Genomic DNA, 18,446 nt, shown 5'->3' on the forward strand with positions numbered 1-18,446 from the left:
AGCCGCGGGTCCCGACGGAATCTCCAACAAGGCCCTCCGAAACCTCGACGACGCGTCGCTAGAAGCCCTTACCCGATACTACAACAAGTACTGGCGCAGTGGCAGGCTGCCCCATCAATGGAAAAAGGCCAAGACGGTGCTCATTCCCAAGCCGGGAAAACCTCCCCGCATAGAGAATTTACGCCCCATAGGGCTAACTTCATGCGTGGAGAAGGTTCTCGAGCATGTCCTGGCGAACCGATGGCAGGAATACCTGGAGCAAGCAGAACTCTATCCCAACACCATGATCGGCTTCCGGAGAGGCCTCAGCACACAAGACGCCATGCTGCAGCTCAAGCACGAAATCCTGGAGCACGAGACCAAAGACAGCCACGTCATTCTCGGTCTCGACCTTCAAAGCGCCTTCGATCGCGTCAAGCACTCGGCCATCCTAGCTCAGGTATCAAGACTTAACATGGGCCAGCGAAGTTACGCCTACATCAAAGATTTCCTAACGAACAGACAAGTTGACCTTCACGCAGGAGAGATCGTCTTGCCCACGAAAGGCCTCGGTAGCGTGGGCACCCCCCAAGGCTCGGTGATCTCTCCGTTCCTGTTCAACATCGTGATGATCACCGTAGCAGAAGCAATATCCAGCGTGCCTACCGTCCATTACACCATTTACGCTGATGATATAACACTATGGACAACAGGTGGCCCCGATGCCGACATAGAACACCGGCTTCAACGCGCCATCTCAGCCATTGAAGACTGCCTTAAAGGAACGGGTCTCCAATGCTCGCCTTCGAAATCAGAACTCCTTGTCTACACCCCTCGCAAAGCGGGCAGACCGTTACTACCCCAAAGAGCTTGCGATCATCTCGCCCTGTACACCGAGACTGGCCAGCGCATTCCCGAAGTTTCGGAGATCCGCATACTCGGCATGCACATTCACAGCAAGGGCGACAAGACAAACCTCATGAAGAAGCTTGCACTCAAAACAACAAGTACCCTACGCCTTCTACGCCGAGTCTCCACGGCCCGAGCCGGAATGCAGGAGGACGGCATGATGCGATTAGTACAGTCTTTCGCCGTCAGCCACATTGCTTACACGGCGGCGTACCACACGTGAACCACAACCGAAAGGGACAAGATAGACGCCATGATACGGAGACTCTACAAACGGGCACTCGGACTACGCGAGTCCACAGACAACGAGCGCTTCTCCCACCTGGGGGTTCACAACCGCGTCGACGAAATCATCGAAGCACAACTAGCTGCCCAGCGCGAACGCCTCGCAACCACAAGAACGGGACGCCACATCCTGGAGATCCTCGGCTATGGTCCCCAAGTCACGGGAAGACACCTTTCCAACCTCCCCGACACGATCCGAGCCAATATTCACGACAGTCCTATCCCTAAGAATATGCACCCTGACCACAACCAAGAACGCCATCGAGCCCGGGCCAAGTTCCTCGTGGAGCAATATGGGTACGACTCCCGCGCCCGCTACGTCGATGCGGCCGAGTACGGCAACGGCCGTTACGTGATGGTTGCGATCAACGCCTGCACGGGCCAAGCTACCCAAGCCGCCAGCGCATGCTGCAACAACGCCACTGCGGCCGAAGAGTTGGCTATCGCCCTCGCCATGACCGAACCGGACTGCGACACTATCCTCAGTGATTCACAACAAGCCCTCCGCAACTTCGCAAGAGGACGCATCAACCCCCAAGCCGCCCGCATTATAGAGCGAACAGCAATGTCGCCAGGCCCACGCAAGGAACTAAGATGGATCCCCGCCCATGCGGGAAATTGTTCACCGTATGCACCGAACCACAATGAGACGGCCCACAGGGAAGCGCGCGCTCTCACCCACCGCGCCCCCACCGCAAGTGCCTGTCCGGAGTGGGAATGGTGGACGGCGGCTGAAGACTCGCCGAGTGGATATGGAGAAATCCTCAAGAACATGAGGGCTGCTCGCCAGCTATACCCCTCACCCCACAAATCTCTAAGCAGGGAAGAAGCTGTACACCTACGACGCCTCCAAACTGCGTCGGTGCTCACACCGGCGCTCCTCCATCACCTGTACCCCGACGATTATCCCAGCGCACAGTGCGACATCTGCAAACAAGGTACGGCCAATCGCTGGCACATCCTATAGGACTGTGCAGCCATACAAGACGGCGTCAGCTTCACAGAATACCCCGCAGATCTCTAAATCGCCATCGCCTCAACCAACAAGTCGGATCAAGAGTGGGCCATCCAGCAGGTTCTCAAGGCGCTCGAAAGGCACGGACTCCGGGTCCCTGTCGAGTAGGGCTACCCAAGAGGATGCAACGCACGGCCACGTTGAGGTCGGCCCGTCAACCGGGCTTTACCTACTGCAGGATTTACCCAATAACGTCCTTTCCATCCATCCTTCAGTACGCTTCAGTCTTCACAAGTAGTTTTAAATGCGGAGCATTTCTTAGGCTCGCGATGTCACTCGTCGATGTTGTCGGCGCCGTCCACACGCTCACTGCGCATGCGCGTCGCGTCGAGGCGCAGGTGCGCGTCTCTCCCCCGTACCCTCCTCGCTCACAACAACAGGTGCGGCGGTGCGGGAGGAGCGCGTCTGTGCGCGCATGCGTCGTAGCTACCCGTGCGCTGCGTCGTGCTCAACAGTAACGGCGGCAGGGCGTGTACACGTGATAACGGCGTGGTGGGTGCGTGGAAAGTTCGCACGCTTGTGTACAGAAGTGTGCGCATGCGCGTCTCTCCCCCGTACTCCTCTCCCTCGAACGCGGGCGGTGTGTATATAAGCGGCGGAGCGCGCGTTCGGAATTCAGTCAAGGGCGTCTTTGCTTGGCTTTCGCTTGACTTGACGCTTTGCTTGACGGCACCAAGCAATAAAGACAGACTTTAACTTTACACTCCTTGCCTTCGCTTCTCCTTCATTCAATAAATAAGAATAATGAAGACGAAATAACAATTAAGCATTCCCAAACCATACCCAATTACGCAACATTCACGCGATACCCCCACCACTCTGCGACGCATTTACTCGAGTTCCCCCCGTGGGAAGATGCGGGTGGGTTTTTTTACGCAGACGACAGGTTTAAGAAACTACAATTGAAATAATCATAGCAACTATAGAACAGTTGTCCAAACTATGCGCAACAAACACTGGCTAGAAGCCTACGAATAAACTCAACTAGCAATCAGTGGCTGTTGAATCGATCTTCATTTAACTGCGTTCCTCATTTAAGTTCTCTCTAAAAACATACTTTTTGATGTTTTACACTATGAAAGCAAGAGAGTGTTTTAAGAGAAATTTTACGCCAAGCATATTTTAGTGTTTTCCGTTTCCATTAAGTTCAACGCTTTGAGGCATAGGGCTCCGATCATTTCAGTTTTCAACAGCAATATACCCCTGCCATACGGCAAATTTAATGTCATTCCCATCGAATGTCATTCGTTCGATTTAGTGACATTTTTTGACGCGCTGCTACACGGCCAAGATTAATGTCATTTGCAAATTATGGCAGTTGCGATCGGTAAAAACTTGCGTTCAAAGAATATTTTAGTAAACGCTTCAATATTTGCTAAAAGTGAGCGAGAAGAGCTTGAACACCTTTACTGCACTTTTGAATGCACTTTAGGCACTTTCTGAATGCACGGCGCCTACCACACCGGCTCAAGCTGGCCTGGCAGCGAGACTAGCAGTTTTATTTTTTACAACTGTATTCGGCTCGTTTCATATGAGTAAACAAATGACTAAACAAAATACGCATGTAAAAATATTATAATGCTACTGACGCATTCGTAACCTGTTTTGGGTGGGCATTCCCACCGAGTCTTTGGTGTCAAGATAATACATTTGTTGGCAGAACGCAGTTGAATGGGTTCCGCAAACTCATTCGGTCCCTAGTGTCATTTTGATCTAATTTAATTGCATTTTCTCGTGTGGCAGCAAAGAAATGTCATTTTGAACGAATGACATTCGATGTTAATGACACCAAATTTGCGGTGTGGCAGGGGTATAACGCACTTCAGAACAGAGGCTCAATAATTATTACTTCAATAAATGAGCACTGTCCTTAGGTCTAGCTCAAGCTTGCAAAGCGACTGTTCAGTTCTACAGGATATACAGTTCAAACCTCCAAGGCACGAAATTTTTGTCGGTAACCAGGAGATATATATGCAGCTTTAGATTTTTGCCTGTTCATATAACGAAGATTGTTCGCGAATGCATGTACAGGCCTGACATGGTTCACTCCACGAAGGTACGGAGACGCCTTCCTGCCTGGATAGCTTTAAATGTTTATCGGCGCCAATTTGAAGTTTGTGTTGAGTGCCTAAGGAAGTGGTGAAAGTGTGCAGCAGCAGCCAGCGTACCTGAAAGGAGTAGTCCAGCTGGCAGCTGTGGAACTCGTTCTTCATGTCGTTGGTGAGGTCCTCCTGGAACTCGGAGTCGTCGAAGGCGTCCTGGCGCAGCTTGATGGTGATGGTGTAGCCGCGGCCGAACTTGCTCCGCAGCTCGTCCACGCTTCCGATGCACTCCAGCTGCCCCGACAGCAGGATGGCGATGCGGTCGCACAGGATCTCGCACTGCTGCATGCTGGCGGTGACACGACACGCCAAAGGGCGCCGTTTTTGAAAACTCCTTTCACGGTGGGACCGGAAGCGCAACCGGAAGGGGCGCTCCTTTCAACAGCTCCTTTAACCCCGAGCAATCGTACTCGTAGCGCTTAACGAACGCGTTAGAACCTCGCGTAATGATTGGGCTATTGCGCGCATGTTTATTTTGTGAAAATGCGAAACAATATCCGCATGTGTGTTTGCTTCGAAGGGTCGAACAACTCATGTAACCGGTCACCTACCTCAGCAGACACCTTCTCCCGAAACCGTATACGTCGGAAGCCGAATTTGGCTTTCTTCATGAAGTAACGTAGATTCAGCGTATGTTTCTTTTTGCAGTATGCAGGGCAGTCTACGGATACATTGTCTGTACACGTTTGCGATATCCCGTTATTTATTTATTTATTTATTTATTTATTTATTTATTTATTTATTTATTTATTTATTTATTTATTTATTTATTTATTTATTTATTTATTTATTTATTTATTTATTTATTTATTTTTTTATTTATTTATTTATTTATTTATTTATTTATTTATTTATTTATTTATTTATTTATTTATTTATTTATTTATTTATTTATTTACATACCTGTGGGAGGTGAGCAAGATGGCGCAGTCGGTCATCTCCCGGACGGTGGCGAGGCTCCGGCGGATCTGGGCCCGCGACGAGACGTCGACGCCTGTGCCCGGCTCGTCCAGCAGAATGACGCTGGGCAGGCCCGCGATGGCCAGCGCAATGCACGCCTTGCGCTTGTCACCGGGGCTGCGCGAAAGAGGGACGCGGTGACTACTCGGAGGCTAACCAAACAACGATCCCTCCGGGGCTCCATACTGACCACGCCCCAAAAGCCATGCCATGGTTTTACAGGTGCACACAAGGTTCGCGTTCGAACTTCACACGAAGGTTGCATTTCGTGGTCCATTTTGTTTGGAACCGTGAACAACGACGGTACTTACCTGTTTATTCTGAAGATAAAAAAACTATTTTCACCTATGGGAAAATGGCGCCCGATTTGTACTTGCGAGCCACTGCAAGGTGATCTTGGAACGAAGGCGCCACCTGCGGAATGCAAAGCGAAACGGACGATGGGGATCCACGGTAGGAAGGAGCCAAATAAGGTAGCAGACGATCCGATAATCTCTTTCGTCCCTAGTTTACGATGATCAGAAACAGCTGCATAACACCTGGTACCCATCGTATTAAAATATCCCCACGGCTCATCGTTGCCAATAAACTTTGGAATTATTTCCTCGTTTTCACATTTTCTGATCGTCTGCTACCTCATTTGGTTCCTTCCTGCCGTGGAAGGAACGTGAATATCCATCTACCGTTTCGCTCTGCATACCACAAGTGGCACCGTCGTTCCAATATCAGCTTGAACTGGCTCGGTCGTCCAGATCGGCCGCCATTTTCCAATGGGCGAAAATCGTTCTATTGGTTTTCATAATAAACAGGTAAGTACAGTCGTTGTTTTCGGCGTCAAACAAAATAGACCAAAAAATGCGACCTTCGTGTGAAGTTTGAGGGCGAACCGAACAGCGGTTTCCTCAGAAAAAAATTTAAAGTGTTCCAACTATCGTCGCAACACCCGGTATATGCACTTATACGATACTGTACGTAGGGGCTCCTAGGGCCGAACAAATCTCTGCCAACGAATCTGTTTCCATGCGCAAATGTTTGTGCGCACCTCCATGTGCAGGTGCGTACAAACAACATGCGCCGATCCGGCTTCGTTTTATGATGAGTTAGTTGTGCCCTCGGTCTGCGCACACGTACACTGAGTCACTGTCACGTTCATGTAAAGCTCGACTTCCCAACTACATTGAGACAAAACCGCTTTTCCGTCCGCTCCGTACAGGGACGCGCGTCGCGCCATGTTTACGGCGCTCTTACGTGTAGTTTCTGGTGACATCGTTGGCGACGCCGGAGAGGTCCATTAAACTCAGCACGTTCTTCACAATGGCCGCTGTGTCGCTGGGTGTGAAGCCGCGCAGGACGCAGAAGAGCTCCAAGACCTGCAATACGTCATAGCGCGAATCATGCATACATGACTGGTTCAATGACTCTTGTTTTTAAGGTCATCATTAGAAGGACAATCGCATCTGCAGAGGCTTTCGAGTCATCTTAAAGGAGTACTGAGACGGAAAATTTTACGTTGCACTTTTATTGCTTTTATCGGTGCTTAACCGTCTGGCGCACCCGAAACAGCACTTTAAATACTTCAGCGCTCGCTAATTAATTACATTGAACGGTCTGAAAATAGTTTGTTTAAAATTCCCGCGCTCTCAGACCGAAAGGCGCATATGACAGAATCCCGGCGTGACCTCACGGCTTTGTGCGGACGTCTAAACACTGCGGAGGCCGGTGTGGGCATTGTTTTGACCGCGTCGCCGCCGGAGCTGAACGGCTAAGCGGCCAAAAGGTGCCAGGCCTACCATTGCGGCGGAAATTCGATGACCGCTTTCAATAGAAGTCCTGATGGCGACTTCTATTGCGATTCCGGGCTATATTATCGCTTCCGTTCCTGTGTGTGGAATTTTATTTTTGTCAACAGCGCCTTTCTGGGCAGCGGTTATGCCCGGTTATGCTCGGGGTACGTGCACCCGTTTGTGAATGTACCGGCGCCCGCTCGCCGCTCGCGGGGCACGTGCGTGAAGTGACGTCACGAGTTTTTGACGAGTGCTGTCGCGTCACTTCTTTTGGATTTCACGGGATGATGTCATGCTGATGTCCATTTGCTGTGCCGCTCGAGCGGCATGAGATCCAATTGAAGTATGTTCTTTGCGTCGCAGGCCGCTCATATTTCAGCCAGGGTATTCTGTTGAGTAAAGGAAGCGAACTGTGCAATATTAACGCCAAAAATTGGTGTCAGTACTCCTTTAAGCCATGAATATGGTGCTGTTGCGGGAGGTTCCCGTTTGAACCCGTTCCCATTTGAACCCGTTCCCATTTCAACCTTCCCGTTTGTTCCTTCCCATTTCAACCCGGGGCGAAAGAACCTTCCCGTTTCGTATTTTCCTATTTAGCCCGTTCCCGGAATAACGTACCCAGTTTATGAAACGTTATAAAAAACATTTTCATATTGTTTTTAATTTACTTCCGTTTGTTCACAGCCGCTGCGATAGCATGTTCAGTACATCCAGAGTCCTTGACTGCTTTTCAAACCTGGGCTTCACTTTCTGAATCTAGAGACGATGACATTCGGTTACAATTCGTCATACCAATTAACAAATCTTTTAAAGTAACAAAGCATAACAAACAAATTAAAAATTAACAATTTAATAAACAAATCTTTTAAATTAACAAACAAGTCTTTTAAATTAACAAACCAAAAAATGATAAAATCAAAAAGCCCAGAATAGCGCCGCGGAAGCACAAATAAAAAATCGCAAAAACACCCTCACTTTGAAAAAAATCATATTTGGCGGACTCCCGCATTTAATCGTTATAATAGCGGAAGTGTACATCAATGTCGAAAAGAAACAGATGAAAACTATAAAAGATAAAAATATGTATAAAAATAAAGTAACCCTATGTATCTGGATACATATGCCACATCTGGCTATAAAAAATTCTCCCGCATTTCCCGAAGGGGAGTATGAGGAAGTGCGAAGCACGGGGTGATGCTATGAGGGGGAGTTTGTTGAAGTTTGGTGGCATTTTGCCCGTTAGTTACACTAACACCCCCTCGTGATCACGTTCGGCTTAACACGCCTCGTTTGTCCCTCTGCGGAAATCTTGGTGAATTAACGTGTATGTTCGAGAGGAGGAGCGCACCGCACCGCAGCGCACCGCAGCTGCGAAGCGCCGACCGGAGTGAAGGGAGAGGAGGCGCAGTCACGTGAGATAATGCAGAACTAGCGGGTTTGTAGTATCACGTGTACACCACGCAGTTATCAAGCCGCTATAACGCCGCTGAGTCGCCAACGCACGCCGCTGACGACATAGTTTGAATGCGTTAAAGATATAAAGCGCGTTACTAACACTGATACCAACGTCGCGTCCGTGGCTTAGTCGGTAGAGCGTCGCGCTGCGGCTACAAAGTCCGCAGATCGAAACCTGGCGCCGGATGCTGTTTTTTTTTTATATAGTGTAGTGGCCTGGCTGGCGCGCCGAGAGAGGGTGTTGCGAGCTGGAGAGTAGTAAAGGGGCTTTAGGCAACACCACCTAGACTACTTCAGGCCTCCGCACTGCTCGCGTGACGTCACGGACCTGGCCCGACGCAGCTAGCGGCGGTCGGCGCAGCTGCGTGCTTTGTGCGCACGTTCAGGGTCGATTTTATTTAAGAATGCCAGCAACCTTCATGGTAGAAGCGTGTATAATTTATAAAGAATTTACACGCAGAAAACTAAAAACAAGAATACTCTTTCACTGAATAAAGTTACCAAGAGTTGAATGACATTAAAAATGAAATATTTATTCACAAATACACAGGTTATGCAGTTGCTCACTATACTTTTTTTCACACACACATCTTTGCAGCAAACTAATTACATTTTTGCAATTGTGTAAAAAATATGGTAGCATGTAGCACATATATTACTTTATATACTTATATTACAACATTATTCACAATCACGATGGCACTGCTTCATTGCTACCAAAAGAAATACTTGCACATAAAAAAACAACATGTTAGCATACAACAGGCTCGGTCCTTGTTTGCATGTCACTTCCAAATTACACATGAGTGATGCTTCATTACAAAAAATGTCAACACCTGCACATGCCAAATGACATCCGCAAACATAACTCACTTCAGTGTAAGCAGTTTTCTCTGATTTGTAGAGCTCTTCTGCCTAGATATGCTGTCATTTCGTCGAGCAACATAGTTCTTCAGAAGTGTGTTAATGGCTGGCCTTATGATGTTTTTCATGACTACATCTGGGTGGTGGCCGCTCATGCAACTGTCCAGTTCCTCACTGTCGCTTAGCAGGAAGAGCATAATACTCTGGAGGGCCAATCGTTGATTGCCTTCCACGTGAAACTGGTGTTCATACACTTTGCTAGTAAGATGCTCTAGAACGACTTTGGTTGATAGAACAACGCGCACCACAAATGGCTTCGGAAACTTTAGGCCTCCCCGGCTCATGCTGTCAATCAACAAATGATCGTTCATCTCCAGCTCTCGATCCTCAATGGTGAGTTGCGTGCGACAGTCATCGCATGGCTGGCGCTTCAGTGCCGCATATGCACAATAGCCAGCAATGTACGTTATGGCATGCATGTCACCAGCCGCCGTCTTTAGGTTGTCTTCAGTGAGTGTGACGTTGTATTTGCTTATTAGAGTTTCAGCATTCAGTGCCCTTTCCTCAAGTTTGGAAAAAGGCATGTCCTCTAGAATAAGCGTGTTCTGAAGACGAATCTTTGTTTCTGCCTCAAAAACTTGGGTTATAGAAACATTGTAATGTGACCCGCAGAGCTGTCTGTACCTTCCAAACCTTGCCTCTAGAGGATCAGTTTGGAACTTTCCCAAGAGTACGTATCTAAAGCCAAGCTCGTGCAGACAGTACCTTGCTAGTTCGATCAAGGCATAGGTGCTCAGTCGTAGAGCAAAATGCGTCTCTTTGGTCAGACTGTTAGACTGAGTGCCTCTGCCACTCCAAGCGTCAAGCCAGGTCACAAACTTGTCCAGGAACTCAATCTGCTGGCATTGCATGTCGCTCACTGGCTCCTGCCAAACATCCCTGTCTGTGCCCCTTTTCCGGTGTTTTGACGTTCACGACTTTCCACCACTTAATAATCAGGTCAATAAATGTTGCGGTTTGTTCAAGCACTGGTAACTGCAGCTTCTCGCCTTCAATAGCTAGAGCCGACGACACAAAGCTGTTGAAAATCTTGAGTGCCAGCTTTACATTTTGACGCTCCAAGTTGGTAGGATAGAGTGCTTTATATGTAAGCCCATGCGCAACTTTTTCCAGTTTGTCATGTTCCATCTGATACAGGCGTCGCAGACAAAAAAAGGAGGCTTTCTGGTCGCTTCCGTTTTCTGCGGTCACACTTTCAAATGACGGGTAATGAAAACACTTATCATCATCTTTTTGGTTTATCCAATTATTTCGCACACATTTCAACAAATGCACAGTGTCCACTACATAAAATAAAGGCTGCTGTGAGTTTGCAGAATGCGGGTAGACAATGTCTGGTTCTTTACCATTACCAAAAAGCGACATCATTTTCCTGTTGATGGCGTTGTTATCGGTTATCACCGCGACAACATGAAGGCCAGCGCTTTCGAGGCTCATAATCACCCTTTTCAAGACATCATGTAGCTCATTTGCTGATATTCGGGTCACAGGAAGAATGTGCACAACATCCTTGTATGTCGACAAAAGCGACTGAACCATGAAAACATGGGCTGTTTTAGCTGGCTCCGCGGAATGAGCAGCAGATCCTGTTAAACAGCCACCTTTGAACTCGAAAAACTGCTGCAGGTGTATTTCATACAACATAAGCGACACATTTCTTTCGTGTTGCTTCAGAATGCCCGCTCTACGCTTTATGAATCTCAAAAATCCCTCCTCACTCTGTTCTTTGGAAGGGCTGACATCACAAGCTGCGCAAACTCTTTTGACTGTTTCAGGATGTGGCAGCACTAGCTTTCCACTGTGGCGGAAAAATTTGTAAGCATGTGGTGAAATAGTATGCAAGATACTAGAAAAAACAAGAAGGTCTGAAGAGTACCTCACAGCGTTGGCCTTTCTCGTTACGAGGTGACACTGCTCCTTTAGAAACAACAGTGCGTCAGCCCTTTCGCTTTCCTCTAAATCCTCATTCGTGATGTCATCAAGAAGGGAAACGACTAGGTTTAAGGTTCCTTGCACTTTGTCCTGTTTCTGGATTGGTCTCTCGCTGCTGTAAGTCTCCACACTGTCCAGGAGATCAATGAGCACCCGAAAATCGAAGATTTTTGAAGGAATGCATAGCTCTTCGCTAGAAAACAACTGAACATTCCTTAAAAACACGCTAACAGATAAGTCAGAAGTCACCACCACAGACACAACTATTTCCGGGGCTTGCGATGTGATCTCGACGTGGGCAAAAATCACGCACGATTCACACACGGTAGGGGACCAAAACACCTTGTTTCGTGTGCGCTCCATGCTAGAGGTAATGTCAAGGAGGCTCTGAACTTTGTTCTCCTGTGACTCGGCTTCGTAAGTGACCTTAGACTGCTGGATGGCATGCTGAAGTAATTCATTTTCAGTCCTCCTCCTCTTTTCACCAGGAGCTTCGCGTGTCTTCCGCATATCAGACACGTATGCTGGACAGTCAGGAAAAATTGTTGGCAGTGCGTCAGCCGTCAGCCTTGTGAGCTTCATGGGCGCTTCGATGGTCCGCCCGTCAACGTCCGTGTATGTCGACGTTGTCCTCAAATACTGGGGCTTGAAGTGGCGTTCGCACACCTGCGCACGACCGAAATGGGCACGCAAATTTTGAAGCTGACTCAACAGATCGTCGGATGCAGCAAGCGAGTGGACCCACATATATGGAAGGATCCTACGAAAATCTATAGCTTTATCGCAGCTAGTATAGTATTCACTGATGAGGACTATTAATATACACAATTTCGCTTACCTTGGGGTCCTTCAACTGTGCAACATCGACATCGTCGCGCCGCACCGCACGTTTCCAATCGTCTCTTCGCTTCGGGTCTTTAGGGAACGAGAACAACCGCACTTTTGGTCCCCCATCGTAGTTTCCTCGGCACATTGGCACACAGCACCGGCCCATGCTTCCAGAAGCGCGCGCAACATAAAAAACACAGCTTAGGGACACAATTTCTTGCGATCGGAACACACAACAAAGTAAACGACCACGTGCACGGCTACGGAGATCCCGTCGCCCGCAAACATGTTCTGTCATGCGGCGAGAGAGCGCGGAATGCTTGGCGTGCAGCGACTAGCGCCATCTGTCGGGAACGCATGGCAACTTTTGGCGTCTTTTCGTCGGGCAAGGTGCGATGACGTCACGCCAGTACTGCGCGGGAGTGCGGGGGCCTGAAGTAGTCTAGTTGGTGTTGCTTTAGGAGAGTAGGCGAGGGGGGAGAGGAGGCGCTATGCGAGCGCCCTCACGCGTCGGAAATCTCCCCCCGTTGCTAAGGAAGACGAGGAGCGCGCGCACCCGCAGCTGTTGCTATGCGGACTACGGCGGCGGACGATTCAGGCTCGCTTAAGAAGTGCATTCGCACTTATTCCTGGCCAATCTCCCACGTGGGTATGTGTCATGTCAGCGGCCAGGCAGCGCGCGCACCCGCAGCTGTTGCTATAGGGACCGGGCGGCCGTTGTATGGCACCACCGTCGTTTCAGCGAACAGCGCCGCCCGTGGCGAACCGCTCGTCAGTGGAATGCCGGTGGCGGTCAGCACAGCGTAGTTGTGCATGGCTTTCTGTCGTTTTTCTGCGGTGCGGCTTGCAAAGCGTACGTAACCCCACGGGCATTTTCAAAACGGTAAATCTTGAGCGTGGTTGTGACGTTTACGAGGGATGCCATGTGTGTTATTTACGCCCATACTCGGTATTTACAAATAGCAGACGACGCTCAATGCGCCAAGCTGGAAGTCAAGCTGGAAGTGAAAGTTCGTTGCTTCATGCACTTTTTTTCATGGCTGGATGCAGTTTCGCGAATCGAGGAGTATATTTCCGCTAAATGCTCCCACAAAGCCGGGGTGTGCAACCGATCTAGGAATGCTGCGGCGGTGGCCTTTGGCAGTTGATGACGAAACGGCGTCGACGTCATGCACAAGCGAAAGACAAAGCTTAGGGGTGTCTTCGAAGATTTACCTCAAAACAGAAATTGTGATGGACGACGCTTCCGTAACTTCATTACCGACGGCTGAAACGTGTTTAATTTCACAGAAATGCTCTTACTACAGTCATCGGGAATCGTTGATATAATAAATACCGCATGATAGTAGAACGTTATTGCTTGTCGTGGAGAAGCATTGCTTTACAATAATTACAATAGTTGCTGGCTAGTTGGTAAATGGTTTTTCAAAATCCAATTCCTGCGTGGCTGAAGGACGCAAGACAGGAGGGTGCCCTAAACCTGTACTCAGCTTCACAACTGAATGCTGCGGTCGGTTTACAAGCTGCCGCCTACGCTTGAAAAATCATGCAAGTTCGTCTAACGACGATGAGGGTTTATCGCAAAGCTCTATCGTATGGGTTTCCTTGGTTGCCTTCTGGATTTAAACTTTGACTAATTAAGCGTCGCATTTTACAAGCACGCAGTTTGGTATTTTAATCGCAGCGTCTTTGACTTTGACCATTTCCCATTCGATTTCGCACGAAGAAAGCTTTGTGTTCAACCATCATAATCTTTAGATGGAGGGCGAGATGATTTTTCAGTTTAATTTTGAACTTCAATGCCCCCTCTCCAAATCTAAACTTTTTCAGCGTGTCGGAAATATGTCTGTGGTGGAGGACTCGGGCTCATGCACCCATATTTGAAGCAACTAATCGCGCGTTTTTGGTGTCTTCACCAGGCATTACACGATTTTTTAGGTACTCTGTAAATAATACTTTAGCATTAAAAAACACCGGCTGACGTTAACACTGCCACATTTTTTTAACTATCGGTGCCAGCATTTATTCTACGCAGGTGGTAAAACGGGAAGGGAAGGAGGGATGGTTTGTAGCTTGGGCTTTTGAGTTGGTGAATAACTTTGGCTCTTGATAAAATGACCACCACAAACGGGGGATTTCCATTTCGACTTTCAGGCTCCCATGCTGTCACAGTGTCGCTCGCCAAAACCGAAGGTACAAAGCTTACGGTTACAGAAAGTGCAAACTACCGCAACATTTCTACGTACACGGTAATCCATATCTTATGCAGGTGCCTTTCTATTTAAAGCACACGTATCGAGGTATCCCAGCGCTAAGGCTGGCGTGGAAACCGTATACATTGAAACCAGCGAAGATAATTTAAAGTGGTAGAAGGGAATTTTAATATTGCTAATAGTTTTATTCCTACTCAGATCGCGCGGAGCAAGGCGCAGAGCGCTGCAAAAAGCGCTCGTGTCAATGTAGCCCTTCCCCAACTTTACAAGCATCCAATAAGTTTGCGTAACCGTTAGTACATTTAAGAAGAAAATAATACTACTAATAGTAGTTTTATTCGTAGCCAAGCGCAGATCGCTGCACAAAGCGCCCATGCCATTGCAGCCGATACCCAACTTTAGAAGCGTCCGACAAGTTTACGTAGTTATTACTGCATCTAAGAACCCAACACATCTGTCTAGACTTTGTTTCACCGCACATATACGCTCACAACACCACCAAAACATTCAAAGCACCGAAGTAAACACGACAAAAACAACGGGAGGCTGTGGAGTCCAATGCACCGGCTCATTCCACTGACGAGCGGAGCGCCGAGTGGTGGCGCCACCCGTCCAGCTGCCCGGTCCCTATGCGGACGGCGGAAGGTTCGGGGTCGCTTATAAAGTGCATTCGCACTTAAAAAATCGCAGTCATGAGAAGCGGCGAAAATTATAAACTTAGCTTTGCGTTTTATTGATTCTGTTTATTCCCGTCACTCTAGCGTACTCAATTTGCATAATAGGGCAAACCTTCACTAACTTAAGCAGCGCAGGGTCGTCTCTAGCCTAAATTTTCTTTACTACAGAAACTTAAAATTGTCGCGGGAATACTACCTCCAAGGGCCTTTCAGACGTTCAGCGAGAAGACATCATAGCAAGGCTATTAGGCAGCCAATCAGCTGAATTACTATTCGAAAGCTCTCTTTGTTTCCTCGTGCAATTTCTTACTGGAATAAGTTAACTGAATGAACAGTGAACTCGGTATCCTTAGAAGTATTTTCCTCACGTATTGTAAATATGTGTTCTGGTTGAATTGTATTTTAAAATTGGAATACATTATGAATTCATATCCTTGTTCGGACCCCTTTGCGTCTATTACATGTTTATGTCTTTTATTTATTTGTTTGGGGCGTTTTGCCAACAAATACTGATGTTTTTTATGTTCACTCCTGCATGATCCCGACCAGGCCGTAAAGTATCAGTAAATAAATAAAAATATCTGCCCATTACTCACTTAGGAAAGGCATTTGTAGCCAATTGTCAGATTTCTGCACATATTTTTTGCCTTTTTTTAAAGTCTCTCCTACGGACATCTTTGATCTATAGATCTCTCGAACCCGAAGATAAAGCTACGCTCCAAACAATGAGCATAAGAGCGGCTGATAAATAAATTTCAGCCGCACGTACGAACACCAACTGCTGAAAAATCCAATGCGTGCATTCCTCAAGATATTGGGTATCTTTATAGTACACTTTCGCCGCTATAAATTTTGTGTCAAGAGGGCAGTATCGGCCCAAGGCATTCGGAAACTTTTATCGGCCGGAAATTCGGTCGATTCCGGAAAATTTGGTGCATACAAGTTTTTAGTGCATGACCCGTTGCTTGTAAGCACATTTTGGGGAACAGTTTCGAGGATGGTAACGCATATTTTCAGAAATTCAAATGGGTTGCAACGATGCGGGTTCAAATGAGAACGGCGCTTTGGGAGCGGGTTGTAACGGGAAGGGCGTTTTGGGAACGGGCTGAAACAGGAAGCGCACAAACGGGAAGGTCGTTTCGGGAACGGGCGCACACGGGACGGGTCAAGCGGGAAGGGCGTTTCGGGAATGGGTTCAAATGGGAAGGGGTCAAACGGGAATGGGTTCTTTCGGGCTACACCCGCTGTTGCATCCAGAGAAAAGCTTCTTGCAGGGTCATCCCTGTCATCCGCAGAGTGCACTACAACTGCATGCGTACGAGTACATCGTGACTCCACGCCAAGATAATGCGACAACTCTCCGTTCATAAAGAAGCCTGTATGCAAAGTCATCGCTCGGGGTATGTGCGGCTGTGAGTTGCGAAGCTTGAAAGATGTCGGAGAAGCACAACGAGCAGGTCTGAGTATAGGCGCGTCTGGACCATGGTGCAAGCGTGTGCCAGGGTGCAAGCGTGTGCCATAAAGTTTGCGAATTTTGCATGGGGGCGTGAATGGCTGTGAAGCCTAAAAAGCTGTCGGCAATCGCATTTTGTTATTGACATCAGCTTGCGTATCTTGTACACATCTTGTTCGTTGTGCGCACATTATCTTTTTGAGGAAAATAACTGATTCGATAAAGATCCTATTACGCACCAATGGCGCTAACAATTTTACTCCATTGTCACTGGCGGTCTATAAATCTGGAATAAATAAAGAATGCCTCTACGGAAGATTAAGGCGCATACGTTGCTCTGATTCCCGAGCTGGCTATTTTGTGAGGAGGACACACGAGCTAATACTCGCTACAAGATAATGCTTGTGCGTGCTGCCGGAAAGATGCCAAACGATGTAACCGACCATAGTAAAATTCTGAAGAGTTCATTCAGTCCAGAATAGAGAAAAATTGCACTTTCCTGGAGCACTGGGCTTTGCAGCTGATGGAAATGTTAACTCAACCGCAGTGAGGCAAGAGGCGATTAAAGTCTTGGTAGAGAAATTAAAGGCGGGGTGGCTACAGGGCCGTCACAACCATAGTTGGTTTCAGCACAAAAAAACAAAAATCAACGACAAAATGTGAGCTCTCAGTTTGAGGAAACAAGAAATAGCAGCAGCTATATATCGCTCGCGCAGGCGACATTTGTCATCACTACAATTCAAAGGAGGAGCCACCGCATCAGTAAGCCTAGTGGAAAGTGAAAAAAGCTGTAAGAGGGGACGAGAAGGAGGAACACAAGCAAACGCTTGTTTTCAACTTTGAGATATAGTGAGATTAACTAAACTTATTCAAGAGCCACAAACCATAGATTACACAAACATGGAACTTATCAGTGCGTGCTCCTTCCAGAGGTTTTGCTGATGCAAGTGTTATCTAGCTGGATATACAATGTCTATACTAGCTCCGAATAACTATGCCGGTTAAGGACTGCAGTATAATTGTATGCAGGGATTCAGAAGCGCTTCACTGTAACTGTGTGCTTCTTTATTTCCAAGTATCTACACGTTTCGTCATGTACACCCTTTTCAATCGGCTTTACCTTTAAATGTGACAAAAATATTTTAAGGCAGTAAGAAAAACAGGTGTTCTCTCTAGCTTTCCTGCATAAAAAGTTTCCGCCTCACTCAGGACATAAGCTTGTACATTGAAAGTTTTGCAGCCTGCGAGTTTCCGGCTTTGCCCACAAAATTTTGACAAAGACTGTACTTTCCAACTAGTCAAACATTCGGTTCTGCTTCAGTGAACCTAGCGCGCATGCCGCGGCATCAGGCATCTATGCAGCGATAAGTGTGACTGCGATCTCCTCCAAGCCGGTTTCTGCGCGTGTCGTCAGCTCGCGGGTTGTGACGAAACATGTAGTGTTCGGTTAGCGACTCGTAACAACCTACGCGGCAGGTCTTATCGTTTGTCTGGGATTGTACCTCTGCGCCAGTTCCCGCGCCTCAATTGCGCAGTAGCCAAGTCTGACGCTGCGCCGGAGCCGCTTGATAGCCGTTTTGCGTGGCTCGTGAAGATCCGTGCTGAGCATGCGCGAGGAGCAGTGACTGGACAGGACTTGACTGGACTGGACTGGGTTAGACTGAATTGGACTAGACTGGATTGGACTGGATGGCTGAACCTTAGCTCACGCTACGTATATCCTGGCATAGCAGAGCTAAGCCACTACTATTTTTTTTATTTAAGCACATGTAATTAGACTTCGACCACCTTTCCAGCGTGACCATCAATGTGTTACAGGCGTGTATCAGACCATGGACATCTCCACCACAGAAGAAAAGGCTCATATCATCGGCATAAATAATAAATTTTGCACCCCAAGTGATATTTATAACGTCATTAAGGTAAATAT

The 18,446-nt window shown here is 47.8% G+C and overlaps 2 protein-coding genes across 2 annotated transcripts in view; both read right to left on the reverse strand.

The window, feature by feature from the left end:
• Positions 1–5,225: 5,225 nt before the first annotated feature.
• Positions 5,226–18,446, reverse strand: part of LOC144161892 (ATP-binding cassette sub-family A member 2-like) — a 42,083-nt gene continuing 28,862 nt past the window's right edge. Inside the window, exons 7-8 of the mRNA XM_077692454.1 lie at positions 6,499–6,620; positions 5,226–5,367 (exon numbers count right to left, since the gene is read on the reverse strand). Coding sequence (XP_077548580.1) covers positions 5,359–5,367; positions 6,499–6,620 — 131 coding nt within the window. The 3' untranslated portion in view covers positions 5,226–5,358. The remainder of the gene's footprint in view (positions 5,368–6,498; positions 6,621–18,446) is intronic.
• Positions 9,613–12,521, reverse strand: LOC144161891 (uncharacterized). The gene is made up of 2 exons (XM_077692453.1): positions 12,184–12,521; positions 9,613–12,011 (listed from the first exon to the last, which is right to left on the reverse strand). The coding sequence occupies exons 1-2, from the start codon at positions 12,469–12,471 to the stop codon at positions 10,245–10,247; spliced, it is 2,055 nt and encodes a 684-aa protein (XP_077548579.1). The 5' UTR covers positions 12,472–12,521; the 3' UTR covers positions 9,613–10,244.

The sequence above is a fragment of the Haemaphysalis longicornis genome, unplaced genomic scaffold (genome assembly GCF_048455015.1).
Source record: "Haemaphysalis longicornis isolate Haplotype H1 unplaced genomic scaffold, Haemaphysalis longicornis Haplotype H1 scaffold_12, whole genome shotgun sequence".
In the NCBI taxonomy this organism is placed as follows: domain Eukaryota; kingdom Metazoa; phylum Arthropoda; class Arachnida; order Ixodida; family Ixodidae; genus Haemaphysalis; species Haemaphysalis longicornis.

What these genes read in the sequence shown, in the direction of transcription:
- LOC144161891 (XM_077692453.1), bottom strand. Translation starts at nt 12,471, where the DNA reads ATGACAGAACATGTTTGCGGGCGACGGGATCTCCGTAGCCGTGCACGT. An exon ending in CACAGTTGAAGGACCCCAAG is followed by an intron (nt 12,012 to 12,183) that starts GTAAGCGAAATT and finishes GGTCGTGCGCAG; the next exon opens with GTGTGCGAACGCCACTTCAA.